A 22,690-nucleotide genomic window follows, 5' to 3' on the forward strand; every position below is an offset into this window, starting at 1 on the left:
AGTACCTTCTTCCCCTCCCTTCCCATTTTGGCTTATTATATAGTAATCACACCAGAGTCCTGCGAAAAATCATACTAATATCCCACTTACAGGCTGTATAAGGTGCACTGAAAAGGTACCCTCCCACCAACAATGGAACTCTCCTTGCGGCAGCAGGTTTGCCAGCCAGCCCATGGGATCTTTGTTTCTTTCAGAGATTATTTTTTCTACATTTCAGGAAAGCCTACGTGGCAGCTCGTTTCATTTCAGTAAAATGGTCACAAGAAAGAATGACAGTAAGGCTCGGCTGGTTGAAGCTAAAACCATTTTCCCATACAGGACATCAGAATGCATCTACAATTTTAAGGCATAGATAACTTGTATTTGAAAGACAATATTTTACAAAATCGATATCAACAAATGATTTTATCTCCAACCTCATAAGAGCGATGGGAGAAACTGTGAAACAAAACAGGCTACAACTCTCATTTGTAGAGTACGCATACCTGCTACAAATTTAGATGAGAGAAGAGTGATGGAGCCAAGTCAGTCACCGACCATCCAAGGCCAGCATACTGGAGAAACCTTATTCCAGTGTCGACATCATATGCCTTCCGAGGGAAGAAAGCAATAACTTTCTGAAGATAACCCAATTGCTTACCATCAGACTTGCTCTTACTGCTATCAGATCCCCTCAATGCTGGGACATAGCATGAGGACACTATCGGGATGCCCAAAGTGTTGCACATCACAGGGAGCAACCACTTGGCTATGGCCTTGCTGCAGAACTTCACCATGAGTATCGTAGATATGCCAACCAACATCCTTCCCAAGAAGACAAGAAGGGGTATCTGTGGGCTAAATATGCGTGGAACGCCCTCATGGTGAAAATGAAAGTAAGTTTGCCGGATTCCACTGACCTAAATGACAAAGGGGAAAAAATTAAAAAAAAAAATAAGATCAAGCGTTCTCAATTTGATTAGTCAGCAAATAGCAGATAACGTCCTTGCTGCTAGAAGAGATAATGAAATTGTCACCTCTAGAATTAAAAATTCAATAGAGAAAATTAGTGCCAGAGCAAATAGAGGTGCTTTCAATCTTTTGTCTACATTTACTACCATTGTTTATGTCAGTCTGGGGTGATGCATATAAAATGGGACAAGTGCTGGCAGACTGGATGCCTGAAAGGATGTTGGCAGTCTACATATCATTGTTTATGTCAGTCTGGGTGACATGTATAAAATATGATAATTCTTGGCAGGCTGGAGGCTTGAAAGGGGATAGGCTTGAGTTAACATTTGCCCCAAGTATTTTGGTGGTTTCATATATAATATCATCTGCTTCCCAATATTTGTTTCAAACCCTGAAAAAAAGAACTAAGCAGAGGTTTCGTTATTATCAACTAATCTAGCTATACCCTAATATAATTGTGGAGACTTCAAAACTGCAAAAAGCTGCACTCAAGGAAATGTGAGGAGTAGATAGTGGTACCCATACTTTCATCAAACAGTAGTTGCTTCTTTTTCGCCAAAATAAGTGGTTCGCTAAAATGCTCAGCACAAGTAGCAGTGATCTGATGGTCCCAAATGGTTCACTTTGATTAATGAAAGCATAGTTCCCTCACATGAACTGGTTTGTACTTATTTTTACAGCTACTCGACATATGATGAAAAACATCCTACCATAGAAACCTAAGGGTTTACATAAAAAATAGATTTAAATGTAATCAAAATTGATGCTTACTATTCCGAAGGCAGCACCAACAAATGCTGTGTGGTATTCGAAGCTTGGAGTTGGGAATTCTGGAGTAGGATATGCAAAACACAGCAGTAAAGAAAGGCTAGCCAAGAAGGATGTAACTGCAAAATAAATCAGATTAAAAAGAAAAAAAGATCATCAACTGTGCACAGAACTGAAAGAAGATGTTCTTCTAATAACAAAAAAGGCATTTGATGACAAACAATACAAAACTTTTAGTTTGCATACCATTCTGCCCAGATATAATAAAATCATCAACATATTCATGGATTGTCAACCAAAAGGCAAGGATAACAAGCCCAAAGCTGATCCCAGAAACAACATCAATCAAGCTATGCATACCCAAATATATCCTCCCTACAAAAGAAGTGAAACCAAGTTTATACATCCAGAAGTAAAACCTAGAGAATGGAAACCACAAACATTAAAAGTATTTCCTCCTCCCTCCCCTTTATAAAAAAGAATTCTTTCTACATTTAAACCTGTCTCCTTAAATGTATCCTGTCATCAACATAAATATCAAACACTGAAAAGCATCTGCTAACAGATCTAAAAAGAGGTGGAAACTCACCTATGCCAATTATCATGACGAGTGTGAAAACTAGAGCAAACCCAACAGCAACTGTGACACCATTTTGAACACCATGGGTAAGAGCATAGTGCAGCAAATATCTGCTAGATCCATAAAACCAGGATAACAAATGTTAGACAAGTTGCTTTCCACCCTCAACTTATCCACCAGTGCATATATGTATATTATACTATTGCTTTAAAAGGCAAATGGTTAAACAAATCAGTAAGTAAAAGAAGAGAGAACTAACACGAGGGTATTAAAAATTGAATTACTAGCTCTTCATCAATTTATATTTTTTGTCAAGTGGTAATTGCTTTTTTTTTTTTGGGTTGGGGGGGGGGGGGGTGAGGGACTGTCACTTTCAATTGTTTTTGATCAAGGTTTTAAATCCCATGGGATAGGGTTGTCCCGGTCTATCCACGGAATAGGATGCCCTGTTGTTCTGCCCCATCTTGGTCGAGCAACTCGGTAGGTACCCTCTGTCTCTTTGCCTTACTTCTTTCATTTCTTTCTTTCTTTGCCCTTTTTTTCCTTCTTTCCCTTCTTCCTTCTTTCCTTCCTTTCGTTTTTTTTCCTCCTTCCTTGCTTCCTGTCTTTCCTTTTTTCTTTTTCTTTCTTTCCTTCCTTTCCTTTTCTACTTCTTTCTGTCCCTTCTCCCTTCTTTTCTTCCTTTCTTTTCTTGTCCTCTCCTTCCTTTCTTTCTTTCCTCTTCCTTCTTCTTTCTTTCCTTTCTTCCTTAGTTCCTTTATTTTCATTCTCCATTCTTTCCTTTCTTTTTTTCTCTTCTTTCCCTCTTTTCTTTTTTTCCTTTTCTTCTTTTTCCTTCCTTTTCCTTACATGGATGGGTTTCAGAGTCTCACCCCTTCCCATTCCCATTTTCTCATAGGAATGGAACGGGATGGCTGGGACACTCCCTTGTCCTGTCGGAACTTAAAACCATGCTCTTGATTGCAAGAGCTATCATTATTTGGAAGGAAGCATTATAAATTTTGACTGTTTTGAGAAAGCATAAACAATTGTCAATGGTAACATGCAGGAGGTGGTTGCCATCAATTTGATAAAGAATGTTGGAGGGAGGATAGACAAGTAGCATTAGGCCAATGAAATGAGGGGGCACTCCACTTAGGCACCCCAGTCTACAGTCCCCTTAGAGTTACCCTTCTCTAAACTCTTCCATGGGGTCAAAGACAATGGGAGCATTTTCATTTTCGTCTGCATCCATTCAAGTTTTCATATGGTTTCTTTTATTTACGTAGTGCCATTGTCCTAGTTTTTCTATAGATCCTTTCATACCCTATAACCTTGTTGGAATGGCTTAACATGGCCTGTTTCGCTTGGCTAGCAGCCAAGCTAAGCTTGAGTCCAGATCTTGAGCTTGAAATCCAACTTGCTCATGTTCATCTCGATTAAGCTTAATATAAATGTATAAATATAAATAAAATATAAATTTAAATAAATATAAATTATATCTATATATTAATCTATCATTAACTTATTTAGTATATATTTAATATGTCTTTAGTTGTATTGCATGACAAGAAAATCTATGTATAATATTGTATATTCAAGTATAAGTGGTAAGTTAAATCTCAACTATCAAATAGAATCCAGTGGTTGAGTCATTATTTGGCCATCAGGAGAAAGATATGCATGTCATTGATCCTAAGCCCCTCTCACCACACTAGCCCTAACCCCTCTTCAACCCAATACTAAGAGTCCTCAACAAGCGGGGAGCTACGTTGAAGGCAAGGGGCATAGCCCTGCTTGAGTCTAGAAATTTCCCAGTATGCTCTTCTTTTCCTATTGCATAGACATCTCCATCCACTTGGCCTTGTCCCCACCATTTACCATTGACTTTAATTGCCCCTCCGTCCTCTCCATAACCTGATTTCCTTCCATCACCACCTACTCAAAATGTATCTATATCATCTATAAGACTTTTCTAAAACTTTTTCCTTTTTAAAATTTTTTCCTAATCTAATTCCCATAATTTAGAAGATAAAAACCACAGGATTGTTAATACTTGTCACGAACCAAGAGTAAATAATGATTATCTTTTATCAACAAAATACCAAAAATTTCTCCTATTCTCATGGACCCATACCCCCACTAACTCTCTTGGACCTAAAAGATGATCTCCTAATTATCATAAATATAAAATTTTCTCCTTGGTGGATGAATTGATGCATTACTTCCCCACTCTCTGTCTCTTACATTTTTACCCCATTACTCTCTTTTAAATTTCACAATTCATTGATAGCCTTTTCTTTTTTTGATATATCTATAGCCATTTTGCCTATTTAATATAAAGGATGAACAATGGGGTTTTTTTTTGCATCATTTTATCAATTTAACTAATTACCATTAACAATTAAAAAAATCATATACTTAATATATATTGATATGTTTTATTCGTTGAACTCTTAATACCTTTTCCCTGAAAAATAGTAATTTATTGGAACATGTAAGCAATTAATGTTAAGTTTTCTCCGGGTGAAAAAAACTGCATACTAAGGAAAAAAATAATTTGTTGATTTTCATGATTAACCTCATATATCAAATATGTTTAACATTGTATCGTTTGCTAAGTTTGTACCAAGAAATAAAATAAAATTTATTATATATTATTTAAAAATGAAATAGCAATTAATATATTTATTCACCATTTTATACTTATTAAACATTTCTTGCTAATGTTTCCCCCATATAAAATCCTACCTCTCCCACTGCTCCTCAACATTCCTCCCCCTTCCCCACCTTCCAGTGGCCAATCTCAAATGTCTAAAAGGTTTGGCTTGCTCCAGCTCTTCCATCTTCTGCCTCTGACTTGATCTAACTCATTCCTTTGCTGCCTCTGCCAACTCAACCCTGAGTTATGTTTAGCAAAAAGGGAAACCTCAAGCCTAAATGATTTGAGCCTAGTGTAGCCAGCTAGTGATGAGACCGAGCTCTTAGACAAGGCACAATAATTGCAGACTGCATTAAAATGGCTCTTCACTTATAATACATTATAATGATGCCGATTAGGCATCTAGAAAAGGTCATTCTAAGTTGCACCGTTAGAAGGTAACTTAGTCATGTAAGTAAAAAAAAAAATGCATTGCATTGTCATCAGTGGAATTGGTACATACTTCTATATTTTTAGCTGGCAAAGAAATTTCATTTAAGGAGATATTTTGGCTGAGTTTCTTGCTGATCATTCTTGTTGTATCCCATAGACCCCAAACAAAATTAATTGTTGATTCCAAATGATGCCTCTTGCTTCTAATTTCCGAGATTTTATATTTTGCGTTGGCTACGGCCAAAGCTTAAATGGTTCAATCTGCTCTAAGAGTGCAGAACTGGAGAGGATAGAAGAAGAGTTAGACATCATTCTCTGGGAACTGGACTTCTAGGTAGTCAATTGCACTTGGCCAAGGCCCACTTAGGGAGATTGATCTCTTGAAGGTAGCATCCTTGTGATGCACTATATTAGTTCGGTCCATCGATCAAAGTCTACAGCATCCCAAAAATAACATCTTTCAGCCTTGATGGAAAATATTTCAACGGCCTTAGGTCTTTGTCTTTGTTTATCAGATAAAATCTCTGCATCATAAGATGCAAAAGAAGGGAACAGCAAGCACCGACAGGTAAGATCACTAACAGAAGCAAAACGATACCCGGAGAGGCAAACAGTGTTGAGAGCATGCGAAGAAGGTAACCCATATTCCATGGCATTCTCCTTCTCATCCTTAGTAGCAGTCACTCTTCTCACAGGAGGACTGCTAGGTCTTGGAGCCGATACCACATCCTACATTCCGACAATCAAAAGATCAATAATTCAACAAAAAGAAGACAGTAGAGGCAAAAACACATACATTAAATTACTTTCCTTAGGATAGCAGATCGAGACCGATCTCAGATAGGCATCTCTAACCTACCTTTATAGAATTCCCAATGAAATCGCAGAAAGCCAACAAAAGGATCATCTGCCTGGCCAATTTGCTATGCCCACTCTACAAAATTGTCGAAAGCAAAGAAACCAATGAATCGTTTTTACCGAAAACAACCCAAACTAATGGAGAGAAAAATAGAGAATCCAGGACATACCCAAAAGAGAAGAGGAATAAATCCGGTGTAAAAGGGCACCGACACGACGCAGGACATCACCGAGAACATATTATCCAAGAAGCGATGCTGAATCCTCTGTTCCAGAATTCAACAAAAGAACCCCTAAAACACAATAAAAACCCCAACTCTCGCACGGAGACACGATCAAAATCGGCGAAAAAGGGGTCGATTGATTGCTGGAGCTCACCTGCAGCCGAAGGATCCAAGGGGTATCGACGATGACGCGGCGGGTGACCCAGGGCTGCATGAGGGCTCTCACCCTCCGCGTCAGATCGAACGCCGACGACGCCAGCACCCATCCCACGATCGAGGAGAGGGTCAGGGCTTGCCAGAACGGCATGCCCGCCGCTTCCATCTCTCTCTCTCTCTCTCTATCTCTCTCTCTCTCTCTGTGTCTGTGTGTCTGAAAATGTAAGCTGTATCCCAATCTTTGGGGCTCCCCCGGGGCTTGGATGCCGCCCCCGCCTTGACTCTTCTCTAACAAGCTTTCCTGGAGCTGGTGGGATATAAGTGGCCGAGTTTACGCGTAGCTTCTACTTGAATTCGTATCTACTAGTCTACTACCGGACAAAAAGATCGAAGAATAATACTCTAAGAATTTCTGGAAATCCGGAACCCAAAGACCAGTTCTTTTTCCTTGTTCTTCTCTGCATTTTTTTCAACCCCATGTTTCTAGTTTTTATTGCGTGATCGATGGGGACGTTATTGTTGGTCTCTTTCATGGCTCGGAATCCAACGGGAGCCCAACGTTTTCGAACGGCCGTGCGGAGTGGGGTGGTGGAAGGAGTCGCTGGGTCGAATGGGGAGTTTCGTCTCTTTGGCGTCCGCGGGCCTCCTTTTGGGACCGGGCACGAGACTGGAGCCATTAAAGTTGCTTTCAATCGTTTTCATGATTCATATTTTTTGGCTGGATATTTGTCAATGGACGCAAAAAAATATATGTATCGTAAGTCTTGCATCTGGAACCAGGAACCAGGGAATTTCTTGGTTAGTTTCTTTCCCATAATGGCCGGCTGAATCTTGTGGATGGTGGTCTGACTTGGCACCTAGTTTGAACGGACTCTGTCTCTGTTGTTTCAAAGTTTAAATCATTAGCACCTAACTTAGCTCACGGCTTAGCTCACACATTTACATGCCGATTTAGTTACTTGTCGTCCAATGTGCCTCTAGGTGCAAATTTTAATCTCAAATTTTGCAAGCGTGTAAACTTAGGGTGCACACTAGATACAAAAAGGACAGGACAGGCAGCGTGTGTGCCCACTGAGGTGGCGGATGGGCAGGCCCACACCTTGTCCTGCCTGTGGATCTTCCAGTCGCCTACTTTTTTTTTTTCTTTTTTTTTATAGGTACGGTCGAAGGAACATAACGGACCTCGGCCACTCCGGCCGCCATCTATATGCGCCATTTGACAGCACTCCCAGGATCGAGTTTTCCCAGCCCAAGAGAAATTATAGCAGATGCAATCCGCCCGTTAAAAAAAGATACCAATTTGTCTGACCTCATGCTCTTTAATTACCTTTCCTCGTGAAGATGCAAGTTTGAACAGCCATCTATGATCTTGTCCTGATCATTCTCCACAGCACTAATATCTCATGCATGTTTCAAATGGAATGTTCGTTTTCTCTTGATAAGTAGCCACTGGATGTCTTACCAAATATAAGTCTCCAAAAGACTATACAAGGCTTCTACTAAAACTAGAGATTCATGTCGACATGATTTGAAGGGCTATACAAAGCATTTAAAACTATGTGATGGATAGAAAATTTGGAGCGCACAGTTTTGCAAGCACTGCAGCTAATGGAAGTGCATCAGATGGTTTTAGGCTAGCATCGCCTGCCTGTCTTGAAAGATCTTCCCAAGTTGCTCGTACAGAATTTGCTGCTCCTCAAAGGAAAGGTTCCTTAGTATCTGCATCACATCCCCAGTCAGTCTCTGATTAACAGGAGCATAATATGAAAGACAATATTAGATGAAGATGTACCTGGTCCAGAATCATTTCAATAGAAAAGCTCTGAGGCATGACAAAAGATTGATGGTATATGTACGCAAAAACTGCCATAACCATCTACAACAAAATGCAAAAGCAGAAAATTGTTTACAAATAGGTATACATGGCATGCATGCATGCGTGCATTGAGGTTGTGTTTTGAGGCATAAATAATGGATGAAAGATAGACAAAAACACCATGCTATTCTTTCATTTCTTGGGAAGGAAACACACAACCAGAGAATTATCTGACAAAAAAGTATAAAAATTAATTAATTTCTTAGAATATATTTTTAATATACCATTTAACTATGTCCAAGATCAACAATAGTGGCCTTGTAAAAATACCTGTTTTCCAAAATATTTTGGAAATGTAAGTATTATGTAATCAATAAGGGGCATTGCTTGGTGCAATAATAAAAGGATTGGGGTGACAAGTGTAATGGCATGGGTTCAGATTTTGGAGCAGCCTCTTGGTGCAAAAAAATTATCAAAGGTTATGTCAATCCCCAGTCTGCCCACCAAGAAGCCTGAATTGCTGGGACGGTAACTAGGTAATGGCAAAAATCATAATGCTATTAGTGCATTTCTTTTTAAGTTTCTGGTGTGCAACCATCTAGATCAAAAGTAATAGGATGAATTAAAGCAAGAATATTGAGTATTGTTTTTCTATATTTCTATTACTTCGTTAATAATAGATTCATTTTGATCAAACTTGGTTCTTCGTGTACAATCTATTGTAGCAACCATCTAAACTTGACTCTAAGATTGCCGTATGATCTTAACGAGATCAAACATTTGCTAATATAATTTTGTAAAACACCATATTCTTTGCAAGATTGAAAAAAGGTAGATAGAGAAAGAGTCTTTACATGGCGACTCTTTTTCTTTCCAATTCCACATTTGTCATATGGCTCAAAGATTCGTCAACTCCCATGATTGGCAGCAAATGTTCATGGGTCAGAGTATAAAAGCTTTGTGGTGACTACTTGTATTGGCGGACAAGTATAATCAAATTTGTATACAAGGTGACATAAACTCCACTAGAGAACTAAGGAAAAGAAATAGCGTGTGTGCTACAATATGAAAACAGCTATTTTAAACATCAAATAGATGATGTAGGACAGTCTCTGAACGGGACCTATATTAGGGTTTAAGAAAAAAATTAACTAACAAATTTCTGAAAAATTAATTATGATCTAAATGTTAGTTAAAATTAAAGTATGAGGGTCGAAATTTCAATTCAAAATTGATAGTAGATGACAATGATGAATCTAAAAATATATGAATCTGATGATCAATTAGGAAATGGGAGGGTTTCAGAGTGCTTAGAAATACATTAAGTGCCTTATTGTCCATTCAGGTCCAGGTCTGGATTTTTTTGGTTACAGGTCCAAGTCTGGGTTTTATGTGGTGTGCGACTGCATAAGATTATACTCACAGGATATGAGCTGTAAGATTAAATCTTGCAGGAAAGCTGACTGCAAATAAATAGAACTAAGTTCAAGAATTGATGCGATGATGCTTGGAAGGAAAACAAGGGAAGAAGAACCAGATGTAGAGGAAAAAAAGGGAAATGGAAAGTTAACACAAGAATAAACGAAAGAGGAAAGATGCCACTGGACTCCTGAGATCTAGAATCACACCTAGGATTTGAAGGTCTCACATCTCCAATACACAGAATCCAAAAGCCCTATTTCTTACAAAAAGAAGCCCTTACAGTTTACTTAATTCCAAAATTAACCCTATGTGTGGTGCATGGTTACTGTAGAATGAATAGTACCATGACAAAAATTATGCCCATCAAGCTGTTAAATAAGGTCTGGGATTTTTGTTGATCTCCACCCTCAATTCAAATAACCGACTAGAAACTAAAAATAACTAGTTATGAAAGAACAAAATTACAGCAAGTGAACTAAGATTACATCTAAGAGAAATCCCTGCAGCCATTTGGTGCATCATGACAATGAACTCGCATGTCCATCGATGGACTTGCTGAATTTGGAAACATATATATGTAATTAGCAAAATGCAATGGAAGATTCACCCCGACCACACACATTGTACAGAAAGCATAAATAAAGATCATCACTGGATACCAAGGAAGAGTTGGATGAAGGTAAGAGGAATGATTTAAAGGGATTTACTTCTAAACACTTCAATAGCTATCAATCAAAAGGTAGAATCCCATTAGCTGACCAAAAAGAAGGGAATAGTGTTTGAATGAAATTGTTGGCGTACTTAGTCGCAAACTCGTGATACAGTTATAACGATAATACAAGAATCCAGTTCTTTGCTTTATCCAAAAGCTGTGAATAAGCTATACCACAACTGCCAAAATGGTTGATTAGAAGCAAGCATTAATATCAGATACTAAATATTTTTTCATTGTTATTCATACTTTCATGATCTAGAATATACTAGAACATTTAATACTTGAGTAATATCTCAAATTCCCATTAACTTACTTGGCAATCCATTCTATCAGTAATTCCACCATGTCCAGGGATGCTATCACCGAAATCCTAAAATTATTGAAAAGAAAAAAGATGTCATCATTTTTCCAATTCTCTAAAATATTCAGTCCTACAGTTAAAAAATGAGCACCTTAAATTTAAATGCCCTTTTGAAACCACTTGCAAAAAAACCTCCAAATGGTGCTATTATTGATGCAAATAGACCAAGAGCGAGAGCATGCCACTGCACAGGCAGAATTGGTACTTCTTTCCAGGGAAACTGCACGAAGAACAGGGGCATATTAGATATAAATTGAAAAGGAGAATCAAATTAACTAATACTATAAGAAAAAGAATCATCTATAAACTAAAGAGAGCAGATCAAATAGGTTTAAAGCATAAAAAACCGCTTACAAATATCATAATGACATGTCAACCAATGACATGGGACTTTTCTAGAATTTCTGAAATACACTCCATATTTAAGACCAAGAGGAGAAAAAGAACCATCCATTTAGCAAGAACAGAATGGACGCAGCACTAAAAATTAGTTCCATCATGACTTTCTTTTGCATTTAAAAAAAAGGTTAAGAATATTCATGACAAAAAAAGATGAGAAAATTGCCCTTTCATCAAACAAAAAAAAATCTATTTTAAGCAAATTTGAAATGAAGATAAATTTATACAATGAAATCAATTTTAAGTTTTAGAGTTCTCACCCATTCAGGCACCCATACCCGCAAAGGATAATATTCTGGTTTAAACATTGGCCCAGGATCACAGTGAAGCCATACCGTAGACAAGTCCTATAAGCATTCCAACTCTGAGATTCAGATAACCAACAACATCGGATACTGAAATCATTAATGATTACATAGGAAAAGGTTACCTTTCTTGGGCATGTTAGCCACCGGAAGCGACCCATTAGATTTGCTAGCTGCACAAAGCATATAGAACAGATTTGTGATTTAGAATATATCAGAGTACATAAAAATGGGGTGGTTTAGTATGGATGTATCTATATAAAGCTGATCTGTTCAAAAACATATCATAATAAGCGGAAAACACACACATAATAAGAAGAAAAACACACATAAGCTTAGAAAGGCATCATAAACTATTAACGTGCACCTACATGTTTACACATTTGCACCATTATTCAAGGAAAAAAAAAGCTAAACAAATGGCAAGAACTGCCCAAGTGCAGGACCCAGAAAAAAGGGAGAGGCTAAAATACCAATCAATGCGAAAACATATGCTACTGAAGGGCTGATACAAATTTATGCACCTTAATGTGGAGTTGTTGTTTATTGAGTTTCCTGGATTCACATTATACGGGGTTTATATTGAAATGCTGTAAAAGTTTTTTAAGCATTTTCTTAAGTTTTAGATTTTCTTTATTGAAAAAATTATTTTCCTTGCAGATTACCTTCAACTATTTATGACCATAATGACTGATTCCAGGTGCTAATTTGCTAAAATAATTTGTTTTTTTTCCTCAAAGAGGATGGTTTTGAATTTCAGCATTTGTCTATAATGTGTTATGAACAGACAAGGATATTTCATTCAGTTTGTATTTAGTTTTAGCAATATTTGAATGGTTATGGATAAATGATAAAAGAAGTTTGAACAGTTCAGGGTAGCATATTTTGAAGTTTGTATGATCATCATTAGGTCTAATGATAAAAGTATATAAGATGTCCAAGATATGCTGTATAGTGAACCAAGCTGCAGCGAGAGAATAGGGAAAGGAAATGTCCACTCTATTTGACAGATTAAATGCAAATCAAACCTAAGTTCAAGTACCAACTTGCAACTGCCGAAATTCTTTGTTTCTGCAACTGTTAATAAAACTGTCCAAGCATTTGCTCCAATAATAGGAAAAAGGAAAATGTACAGAAAATAAACAGTATAACAGAGGTTTGTACGTCAAGCACAAACATAAACATTAATGAATGAATTTTAGATAGTGATATTCATCAGCGCTAGTACCAGAACAGCCTGTCCGCACATAGCAAAGAGGCAATTGGACTTCTCACTTGGAGTGGAAGAACCAAATGACTAACGACATAATTAACAGACAAAGTTACAAACCTTTCTGCTGAGACGTATATCATAGAGCTCATACAGGTTTACTTTTTTCTCTTCATGCTTGTTTTTTATGTCAATCTTTATCACTTCCCCTTTATTTTTATTGATTAGAATGTTTCAGTAAGGCCATAACAAGCCAGCTCTATCTTCATATATAGTAATGGTTTCAACGAAAGGGCACAAGCCATACAATCATTGGGGACCTTACAATCCAGGGGGAGTAAGAGAGCCTCATGAAAAAAATGATCTGATCTTCCAATTTAGAGAAAGCTCCAGTGACACTTGTAAGAACCATTACCCTTTACTCAATCAGACACATCACATGGTTATCAGTTTTCTTTGTTTTTTTTCCGTTTTTGGATTTAATCATGGACCAGGAAAGTTTGTAGAGCATGCAACAACCAGCATTAGATTATCAATGATGCATGCTATACCATGAAAGTAATAAAAGGATTGATTCATACTTCATGACTTTTCCCTGGGAGATGTTCTCTACAAGAGACAGTGCTCAGTAACACTTTGGACTTGTGTAAGAATGATAACATAGATGCATTGCTTAACTGGATAAATAGCTCCAGTGGATTCTGGACTTTGTCAAAATTGAAAGCACTCTTTCAAGCTTAATATAAATTAACGACTAAAATTACCAAAGAACTCTGTACGAATGACAATACAACCTTCATCAAATTCGGATACTTCTGGTCATTACTATAAGAATAGAAAAAAAGGAGTTTGACAAATTTGAAGGCGACTTCTTTCAAAATCAACATAAATTAATCAACAAAATTGCCAACTTCTCTATATGGATTGCAAGATATAACCTTTATTACATTGGGATGTTGCAGGACATTAGAATAAGAATACAGGGGGGGAAAAATCATACATTAGAGTGCAGGTTATTTACATAAAATAAAATCACAGGTCACAATTATCAATGAAAATCAAGTAAAGCATGCTTAAAGATCAAACATAAGGTCACACGTCTGCCTGGTGAAACTGTCTTTGCCGCAACATAAATGTACAGAAAAGAAGTCTGATAACTAAAAACATTCTAAAGACAATTACCATTTTGCTTCACAAGACAACAAAATCTTCTACAACATTCATGATCAGTAATTCGAAAGAGTTGTCGGCCGAAAAAAACAACAGTATCTATTTCCAAGAAAATCACAAGAAGCAATAATAGAACAGGAATAGAATCTGCTGACTTCATGTGTGCCTTGCACGTGCACATGTGTGTGTGCGTGAGAGAGAGAGAGAGAGAGAGAGAGAGAGAGATTCGATGTGCTTGGCTAGCTAATAAAATGTAAGCACAAACTTTTACTTTAACACGAAACAGTCCTTGGGCAAGAAAATACTGGCCTCTTCTACAGATGCAGGCACACATCACCAACTTGTGCAACAGAAATAACTTTCCATAACTTGTGGACAGCAGTAAGGCAAAGAGCAATTTTCTTGGGTCAAAAAATTCATAAAATGGAAACAAGAAAAGAAAGCCAAGAAGAGAGGGTGAGTAGTATGTCAGTCGTCTTCATCTTGCAAAGTTTCAAATGACAGATTCTATGGATATTTCAGTTTTAAATAAAATTATATCCATTATGCTTCACATGATTCTTGCAGAACAATGTTGATCATATAATTTTTATTGCAGGAAATCACATGCACCCAAACCACAGATGCATGTCTCTCAAAATCCTCTGCCCTTCCTGGTTCTTTTGACCATAGTTGAACCCAGAAAATGTGTCTACAAATCATACTTTATGTGCAATTAATGGGGATCACTCTCATCGATTCAAAACCCAAAGAATCAGAAGAAAAGGTGTACAGGAACAGTGCAGTATGTCAGCACAAGCGCACATTTGGAGTGGAGACGTGCATCATTATTGACTATTGAGTGGGCTGAAATTTAAAGAAAAAACAACATTAAAATTCATGTGGATATCTTTTAAGTAGTACCCAGCTCCCCACCCCAACCCCCCCAAAAAAGCATGCAGTTTTAACAAGGAGAAGAAAATGAAGGAGCAGCTCCCTTGAAACAGCAAGACATGAGAAATTCAAATTCAGTAGCAACAGCGCAAGTGTTCATACTTGAATGAAGAGAGTAGAGATAGGAAAAAATATTCTGGCATATATATCAAATGGAGGCAAAAATTCAAACCACCAATCTTGTAAAATTGATTAACATATATATAAGGGCATGCTGATGGTTATTCAGCTAATTCCAGCTTTTGCAAACAAGAGAACAATTAGATGACTATATGAACTTAGCTTACTGTACATCCAGCTCTCCTGTTTGCAGCACAGCTCAATAGCAGGCTGGTTTGGACTTTCAAATTTCAAGTAATTTCCAAGCCAAGGATCGCATGTGGTAGTAGTTGTGTCTTGGCATAATATTTTTTTATAAATTTTACAACAAATATTGAATAAGTTTATGGTCAGGTTTCGGAGGACTAGTGCTTGCTTTCTGATAGTTGGAGAGCTCTCCTTGTAACAACAATGAAAAGAAAGGAAAAAGGTACACACTATCGGGAAATGCTTAGTTGACACAAAAGGTAGAGAGTTATAATTCTCAACAACAGTGTACTAGCCAAAGCTGGCGTAGATGTACAAATAAAGAGATCATACCAGTGTGTGTGTGTGTGTCTATATATGAGTATAGATATAGTATTTAGGAGAACAGACATGATTTATAATTTAGGAAAAAGTTCAGGATGCTCACCACAAAAGCAGAGAACATAGTTGTGACTAATGCACCGATGAAACCCTCCCAAGTTTTCTTTGGAGAGAGTTTGATCAAAGGTGTTCTCCCAAAAAAGAATCCAAAGAAATATGCAGCAATATCATTGATAACGATAAGTGAAGCTGGTAAAAGAAACCTGCATATAAATCCATCCTTAATACAAGGTAGTTTAATTTAACTGGATTAATATCAGAAAAATCAAAATAATAAAAAGCCTGCCATAGGGCATAGCGTCTAAAAGGAAAATAAAAAGTAAACCATCCTCAAACAGACAAAATTTCACCTCGTGGTCTTTTTTCAGAGTAGCAACAAAAAAAAATATTATTCCAAATAAAAAGGAGAAAGCATTGCAAATATTTCTTCACAACCTTCTTTCAAAGCGGTATTGAGAATAAGGTCTGCAAAACTGGTACTGGGAACCGTACTAATATATTAACAGCCATATGATAAAATCGGCATGGTATGGTACGCATCCTATACCGAGACAGACTCTCAACACTTTTTTCGCTCCCAGCCATGGTATCACTCAAAACCGAGTGGTATGGGTCGGTATTGGGCAGTTCGGCCAAAATGAATCTTAGTAACTTACTGGTATCTTATTGGTTGTATGTTACGGTAGATATGACAGATGTTGATTAAGATGAAGAGTCAAAGGAGTTACCCAAAAGAAAAGAAAGAAAAAAGAGAAAAAAAACAACCAACGCTGGTGACATGCCTCCGGAGTCTCAAATTATTAAACGCCTTAACCTCAACATAATCTACCATGAGGACCCTTCCATAGAATATAATACTTTTCAAATATATACATATGCAAGTACATCAAATACCTTCTTGTTGGAAAACCTGTTATCATAGCACATAACATGAGGAGAAGAAAAAGTTATACACTTCATTGATGATCAAAAATATAAATATCTGGCATAATTAGGCTTGCTTTTGAACAATCAAATAATTCATAAAATTAGCACACTATTGTAGAAAGAAAAGAGTCAGGTCTTTCAAAAATAATTTGCACATTGACGAAGTACTACATATCTGAAACAAATGATGTTGACAATAATAAACTTCTAGCTCACTGACATCATAATAAGGGATAAATAACTATTTACCAGAATATTCCTTCAAAAATATTTGCGACAGTGAAGGAGGACTGTACAAAGACTATTAGAAGGATCATGTGAGTCCACGCATACTGGCTAAACTGATACTTGTACATCTTCTTCTTTAGTGTAAGAATAAACCAGACAAAACCTAAGCCACCAACAGACAAAGATTAATAACTACAGGAATGCATTAAAGTATGAATGTACATATAGGAAAATAAAATACAAAGAGGTATTAATCTTAGGGCAACATTTTGAATTCAGATAGGCCCTTCTAAATTTCGTTCAACAAGGTCTGGACACCAATAAGATATGGAATCAGTTTAAACAAACAAAAAAAAAAAGATGAACGAACCACGCTATTCTGTGCATAGTCTGAAACATCCACAATTACAATAGGAAGCTCTTCGAGAATGCTTGGTCCAAGAATACATGAAAACTATAATTACCACTTTGTACCATTAAAACTTAGGCAGGCTATTTGACCCCTCAACCCTTACTAGCAAGAATATTCTGTTTAGGGTGGTGCAACTGCTTTTGAATCTCCTCGGAAACCCACACATGCCACATAAGTGTTCTCTCATTAATTTTTTTTTCAGGAGACCTGCTTTCCCATACCGACACAGACCTGCTTCCAGTAACTAAGCCTCAACCACCCCGCTCCCCCCCCCCCCCCCCCCCCCCCCCCCCAACACACACACAAAAGAAAAGAAAAGAAAACCCAATCGCCAAGAAAAAAGGGGAAAAACAGAAAAAAGAATCTAAGTTAGTCCATTCCCTTTGTACATCACAAAAATGGATGAACTTTGCAACATTTGTCAACTATATCTTCATTATTTACACTTTTCAATAAAAATAAAAGATCTTTAGTGCTAGTGATTGATGCAATCAGAAAAGCAGGTGAGTAACTTTATCTTCTTTGTAACTTTGCATTTTATTTAAATCATAAAGAGTGGATTATTTTCACCAGATTGTTTTTATATAGCATTGACACTCTTAATTATTATGGCATTATGTCATGATATTTGCATGTTGACTTTGTCGTTGAAGTTTGCCTCTACAATCAGAAGTTGCTCTAGTTTGTAACTTCATTAGAATAAAGAATTTTTGTCACTTTCCAGAACTTGTTTTCCTTGTAAAGTTATTCTGTTATGATGTTAAATCATTTATATTTTATCACATATTGATCAGTTACATCATTTTGCAATATGTTCATTCATTCCCTTCCACATTGTTAATTAAAATGTGACATCATAACAGCTTAATATTCTAAAGCAATTGAACTAGCCATGAGACAAGAAAAGGCTGAACCAGCAATGTTCTGGTATCATACAAAATGATGGGAGGGAAGAACAGAGAAATCTTTCAATATTACAAGGGGGCACAAACAAAGATCATGGTTACTAAATTTTTGAATGTGATCACAATATATGCTCATATATGATAAAAGAACATAACAAAAATGATAACCTGCAATATACAGGAAATAGCAGATAACCATCTGGTATTTGATAAGCCCGCTCACAAGCTGATATAGCAATTTATCTGAAGTTACAGTGTTGACAAGCTGTCTGCTGAGAAAGCGTCCATAAGTAAACAACATTGCGGTGAAGAAAAAATGCCTGCACTGTGGAGAATGGATAAATTAAATGAGACTTGATTCAAACCGTAAGCACTCATTCAATATTTTTCTTTTTTCTTTTTTTTTTGGGGGGGGGGGGGGGTGGGGGGGGGGGGGCTACTGAACATGCTGGAAATGTTATCAAATAGAACAAAAATATACCAATTTAAAAGCCTGAATCCTGGAAGCTGTCTGTCTTCATTAGCTTTCCTAAGTAGATTAAACAGCTCCCTTGCCATAAAGATTTGGATGACAACAATCATGGCCCAAATATATAGATGACCCATGTAGATTATAAATGCAAAACCCCCTATCATCCACAATGCTGAATGTGTACGAATAAGCATTGATTTGTATTTGTTGCGGTCATTGACAAGCAAATTTGCCCCATTTGCTTTATTTGCATCTTGAGAAACCTGGAACAACAGAACAATTTATTTTTATATATTCCATCAGGAACTGCAGCAGTCCAACAATCCACCTAGTTAACATAATCAATTTTACTACATTTGCCAATATAAATCATCAACCAATGCACCTAACAGCATATGAAGCTAAACTTATCATTCTAACAATGATTGACAACACAGATACCCGAAGTCTATATAGCAAGTAAATGGTAAAAAGACAATGGCCAATCATTCTAGGAAAGAGAAAATGATTTTTAATCTGTCAACAAGCTATTCGATGGTGTAAATAAACACACAGTTTTATAAATGAATCCTAAGCTGTAGCTGTTTTACTTCTGTCGAATCCTCAAAATACTCATTTATCAGAATCAAAAGAAAATCCAGGTTTCTAAACAAATGACGACAGAATAAGAAAAATAACCAAGAAAAGCCAGTAACTAACCTCAGCTGAGCGTTTCCGATGCCGAACCCGCCCCAGATGATTTGATGGAGTGTCACTGGAGAAGCTATCCTTTTGCATAGTTGTTTTATTTTGTTATCTAGCAAAATGACCAAGATTGACAGAACATTGTTCTTAATTAAACAAGTTAAAAACCATATCATCCACCTACAAAAGACTTTGAATAAATATACCTCTGATAGTCTGTCAAACATTAAAGTTCGCAATTTTTTAATTCAAAAGACCTAACAGCAACACAGCTAAAGAAACCAAGATTTATGAGCATCTACTAAATGCAATTTTTTCAATTTCCGTGATATATTTTGTTTAAAGCAGGAAGCATAGTTTGCCAGCAACTTTAATTAGTTAAAATTTAAATCAAATTTACATGCACATTTGTTCAATGAATTGTATGTCATGAAGTACGAATCCCTCACCATCTTAAAAAAAATAATTCTCGTCAATGCACATGATTTAAATGATACTCAGAACAACTGTACAGATATCCTAATTCCTTCTTTCTTTACCCTATTTTCATTAGCAGCTGCATTTATTAAGCATTTTCACAGGTTAAGCACGACATGAGTCAAGACAACGACATAGAAGGTCTGTTATCTCCAATCAAGGCAATCTCAACCCCTTCTACTTGCATGCTTCTAGCGCGTCACTGTTGACCTCAGAAAAACTACTGATAGCAATATCTTCAAAACCATTATAACATTTTAAAAACCAATCATAATTTTAAGCAAGCACCCAATGCATGGTGGACCAATACTAATTTTTGCCAATATTTGCACTTTCTCATGTTTTATCTTTCCTTTCCTTTTTCTTTGAGTCGAGTTTAGATACCTGTCATTGGTTTACAACCAAATTCCACGCTCTTGTGCAACAGACGGTTGAGTGTGCCTTTGTCCAGCACCTATCGGTATACAATCGACTCAGGATCGATTATAGAGACTATTCCATCCATGCTCGAAGTTCGCTCTCCATTTTACCACACATACACATATGCAACTATTCTAATAAACAACCCCATCCACCCAACAAATGCTGCCATTTTTTCAGGCGAAAAACCCATGCACAAAATATAGCAGTGTCTTAATGACTTTTGGGACATCGTTAAATTACCACAGTGCTTAACAGTACCCCAAATCAACTGCTACCCTTTTCAAGTTTTCACTTTCCAAGCTTTACTCCACACTAGGTCCACAATCTACACATCCACTTTGAACCCTTGATAGCTTCAATTTTTTACATTCTTTCATTGCATGAGCAATCCTTGGCTAGGTAAACTTTACAGCACTTTGCCCCCCCTCAAGCAGAATAGAAAAACTCGCTTACTGTAACACTTGCTGCTTTCAGACTTCAATTCCTCTGAAATTTATGGTTGCCCCTTCCATTTCAATTGTTCATCTACCACTCTCATTTACTATAACCTGACAGCATTTTTTTCTCAAAAAGATTTAAGCAATATAATTACAAATTAATCTAGCATTCTTTCCAGCCTCAAAACTTTGCATCTACCCGACCCGACCGTGTGCCGTTCCTCAAGAACGCACTACGGGCGTACATTAGAAATCAAGAATCTTGTCAAAAGACAGTCTTTCCAAACCCAACAAACATTCTAGGTTTCTTCCAATTAGATGCAACAATCGCAAGAAAAAGAGAAAAGAGCTCAAATTGTACCTCTTTTCCAACGGCTCACCGGATCAGAGAGATCTCTCTCGTTCCCCTCTCCTGGATCAACAAGAAGAACCCTACACAGATAACAAAGAGATTTCGTTACCATTCGAAGGAGGCGATCCCTTTCATTACATTTCGGAAGTCCAAGAAAAGCGAACGACAGTTCCGAAGTCCAAGAATTCTCTACGATCCCCAGGAAAAAAAGGATTCGCAAATAGGAAGATTCTCTATGATCGCCAAGAAAAAAGGATTCACAAACAGTAGATAGTGGCAATAATTCTTGCTACCTTTCGGCTTAGAAAGCTGGGAGAGAGGAGGGAGGAAAGCGCACGGCAAAGCTTAAGAGTCTCCGGTCCGAAGGTACGTCAAAGAAACGGCTTCCGAGGGAGGGGATTTTGGGTGGGGATTGGGAGTAGACATAAAGATGGGGAAGGGAGAACCGGACAAGCCCTTTCCTGGCGCTGCGAGAATAAGTACTTATTCCTCCTGGGTCCGGGTAGAGAGATCTTTCATCCATCTGCACCGATCTTAAAGCTACCATTGAGCAGTTCAACGGTGGACCCGCGAGAAAGATAGAATCCTTGTACTATATTCTTTTCTTTTAGGAGTAATCTATTTACCCAATTAGTACCAATTTTATGCAGCTAGATTTGACTATAAGTAAATCTTCACTCCTATTTAGTCAGATTTGGATGGGTGATGAAATTTCCTATCGATAATTAGAGTTATTGGATATGATTTACTATCTCTAAATTATTTAAATATTAAAAATTATAAAATTTAAAACCTCCTTACTTTTGCATCAAATAGTTGAAAACCTCTATCATAAAAATAATATATATTTTTTTGATCACTTGATGTATAAAATAAAAATTTTCAATTCTTATATTTTTTTAATGTGTAAGTAGTTTAGAGATAGTAGATTACGTCCAACAGCTCAGTTCATATAAGATCTTTATCATTCTATTTAAACTTGGCTAGATTTAAGTGGAGGTCCACCTCAAATATATCCCTAGCCCGCTCATATACACACACACACACATATTTTTTTTTTTTAAAAAAATGCTCATTTCCCCCCTATGTCATAGATTAATACAGATTTGGCAGAAGTAAAACTTTGGATTCTCAAAATGCTTCTTTTTCTTTTTTTTTTTATGGGGACAAAGTTGAAGATATTTGCCTTAGTAAATATTCTTCCTGCTTCAGATATCTTCATCCCCAGTGGCAATTTCATCAGCTGCAAAGCTATCAATATTGATAGGACAACATATCCAGCAACGATGGTTGCCAAATATATGATGACAGCAGTGCATGTCATTGGCATAACTGCAGCAATTGCATCTCCCTCTGTAAGCATTGTAAAAGTGCATAAGCAAATATCCTGTGAAGCATGATCAAAGCTATCATTGTCATAGAAGGAAGATATCTATGATTAAGACAATAATATTCACCATTTTTTAACAACTTAATATGACCAATGTTGTTGTTTCTAGTTGCTAGGATTAGATCTTAAGAAGAAAAGGAAATCAATGATGACAAATATACAAACATAATTTGCTTGTGGAGCTCCTTCAGTTCCCCTGCACACAATAGCCATACTGTCATCTGTTTCCCTTGGAAAATGCATTGGTAACAGACAACATTCACCTAGATTTATGAAGGGAGACAACAGATATCATGTCTGACCATTGGTAACTGGTTGTAATTTGACAATGAGAACTACAATGAAGAGTAATGGC

The 22,690-nt window shown here is 36.9% G+C and overlaps 2 protein-coding genes across 6 annotated transcripts; both read right to left on the minus strand.

Annotated features, from left to right (window-relative positions):
- Positions 1-290: 290 nt before the first annotated feature.
- LOC120103724 (lipid phosphate phosphatase delta-like) lies at positions 291-6,966 on the minus strand. Of its 3 annotated transcripts, none has more exons than XM_039117329.1 (8): positions 6,609-6,956; positions 6,401-6,496; positions 6,232-6,306; positions 5,971-6,101; positions 2,309-2,409; positions 1,966-2,094; positions 1,723-1,838; positions 291-899 (listed from the first exon to the last, which is right to left on the minus strand). In XM_039117329.1, exons 1-8 carry the CDS (start codon positions 6,774-6,776, stop codon positions 489-491), a joined length of 1,227 nt encoding a protein of 408 aa, XP_038973257.1. In that variant the 5' UTR covers positions 6,777-6,956; the 3' UTR covers positions 291-488. The 3 variants fall into 3 exon arrangements, with proteins under 3 accessions (XP_038973257.1, XP_038973259.1, XP_038973258.1); XM_039117331.1 differs by having other exon boundaries at positions 6,401-6,523; positions 6,609-6,713; XM_039117330.1 differs by lacking the exons at positions 6,232-6,306; positions 6,401-6,496 and having other exon boundaries at positions 6,609-6,966.
- A 1,048-nt stretch (positions 6,967-8,014) lies between these two features.
- LOC120105147 (phosphatidate cytidylyltransferase 1-like) lies at positions 8,015-21,399 on the minus strand. Of its 3 annotated transcripts, XM_039117326.1 has the most exons (13): positions 21,239-21,399; positions 20,955-21,025; positions 19,272-19,368; positions 18,582-18,835; positions 18,269-18,420; positions 16,805-16,946; positions 15,675-15,831; positions 11,754-11,801; positions 11,584-11,670; positions 11,016-11,144; positions 10,877-10,933; positions 8,403-8,486; positions 8,015-8,329 (listed from the first exon to the last, which is right to left on the minus strand). In XM_039117326.1, exons 3-13 carry the CDS (start codon positions 19,347-19,349, stop codon positions 8,240-8,242), a joined length of 1,278 nt encoding a protein of 425 aa, XP_038973254.1. In that variant the 5' UTR covers positions 19,350-19,368; positions 20,955-21,025; positions 21,239-21,399; the 3' UTR covers positions 8,015-8,239. The 3 variants fall into 3 exon arrangements, with proteins under 3 accessions (XP_038973254.1, XP_038973255.1, XP_038973256.1); XM_039117327.1 differs by lacking the exon at positions 21,239-21,399 and having other exon boundaries at positions 20,955-21,224; XM_039117328.1 differs by lacking the exons at positions 20,955-21,025; positions 21,239-21,399 and having other exon boundaries at positions 18,269-18,425.
- Positions 21,400-22,690: the final 1,291 nt, after the last annotated feature.

This window comes from Phoenix dactylifera, unplaced genomic scaffold (assembly GCF_009389715.1).
Source record: "Phoenix dactylifera cultivar Barhee BC4 unplaced genomic scaffold, palm_55x_up_171113_PBpolish2nd_filt_p 000204F, whole genome shotgun sequence".
Lineage (NCBI taxonomy): Eukaryota > Viridiplantae > Streptophyta > Magnoliopsida > Arecales > Arecaceae > Phoenix > Phoenix dactylifera.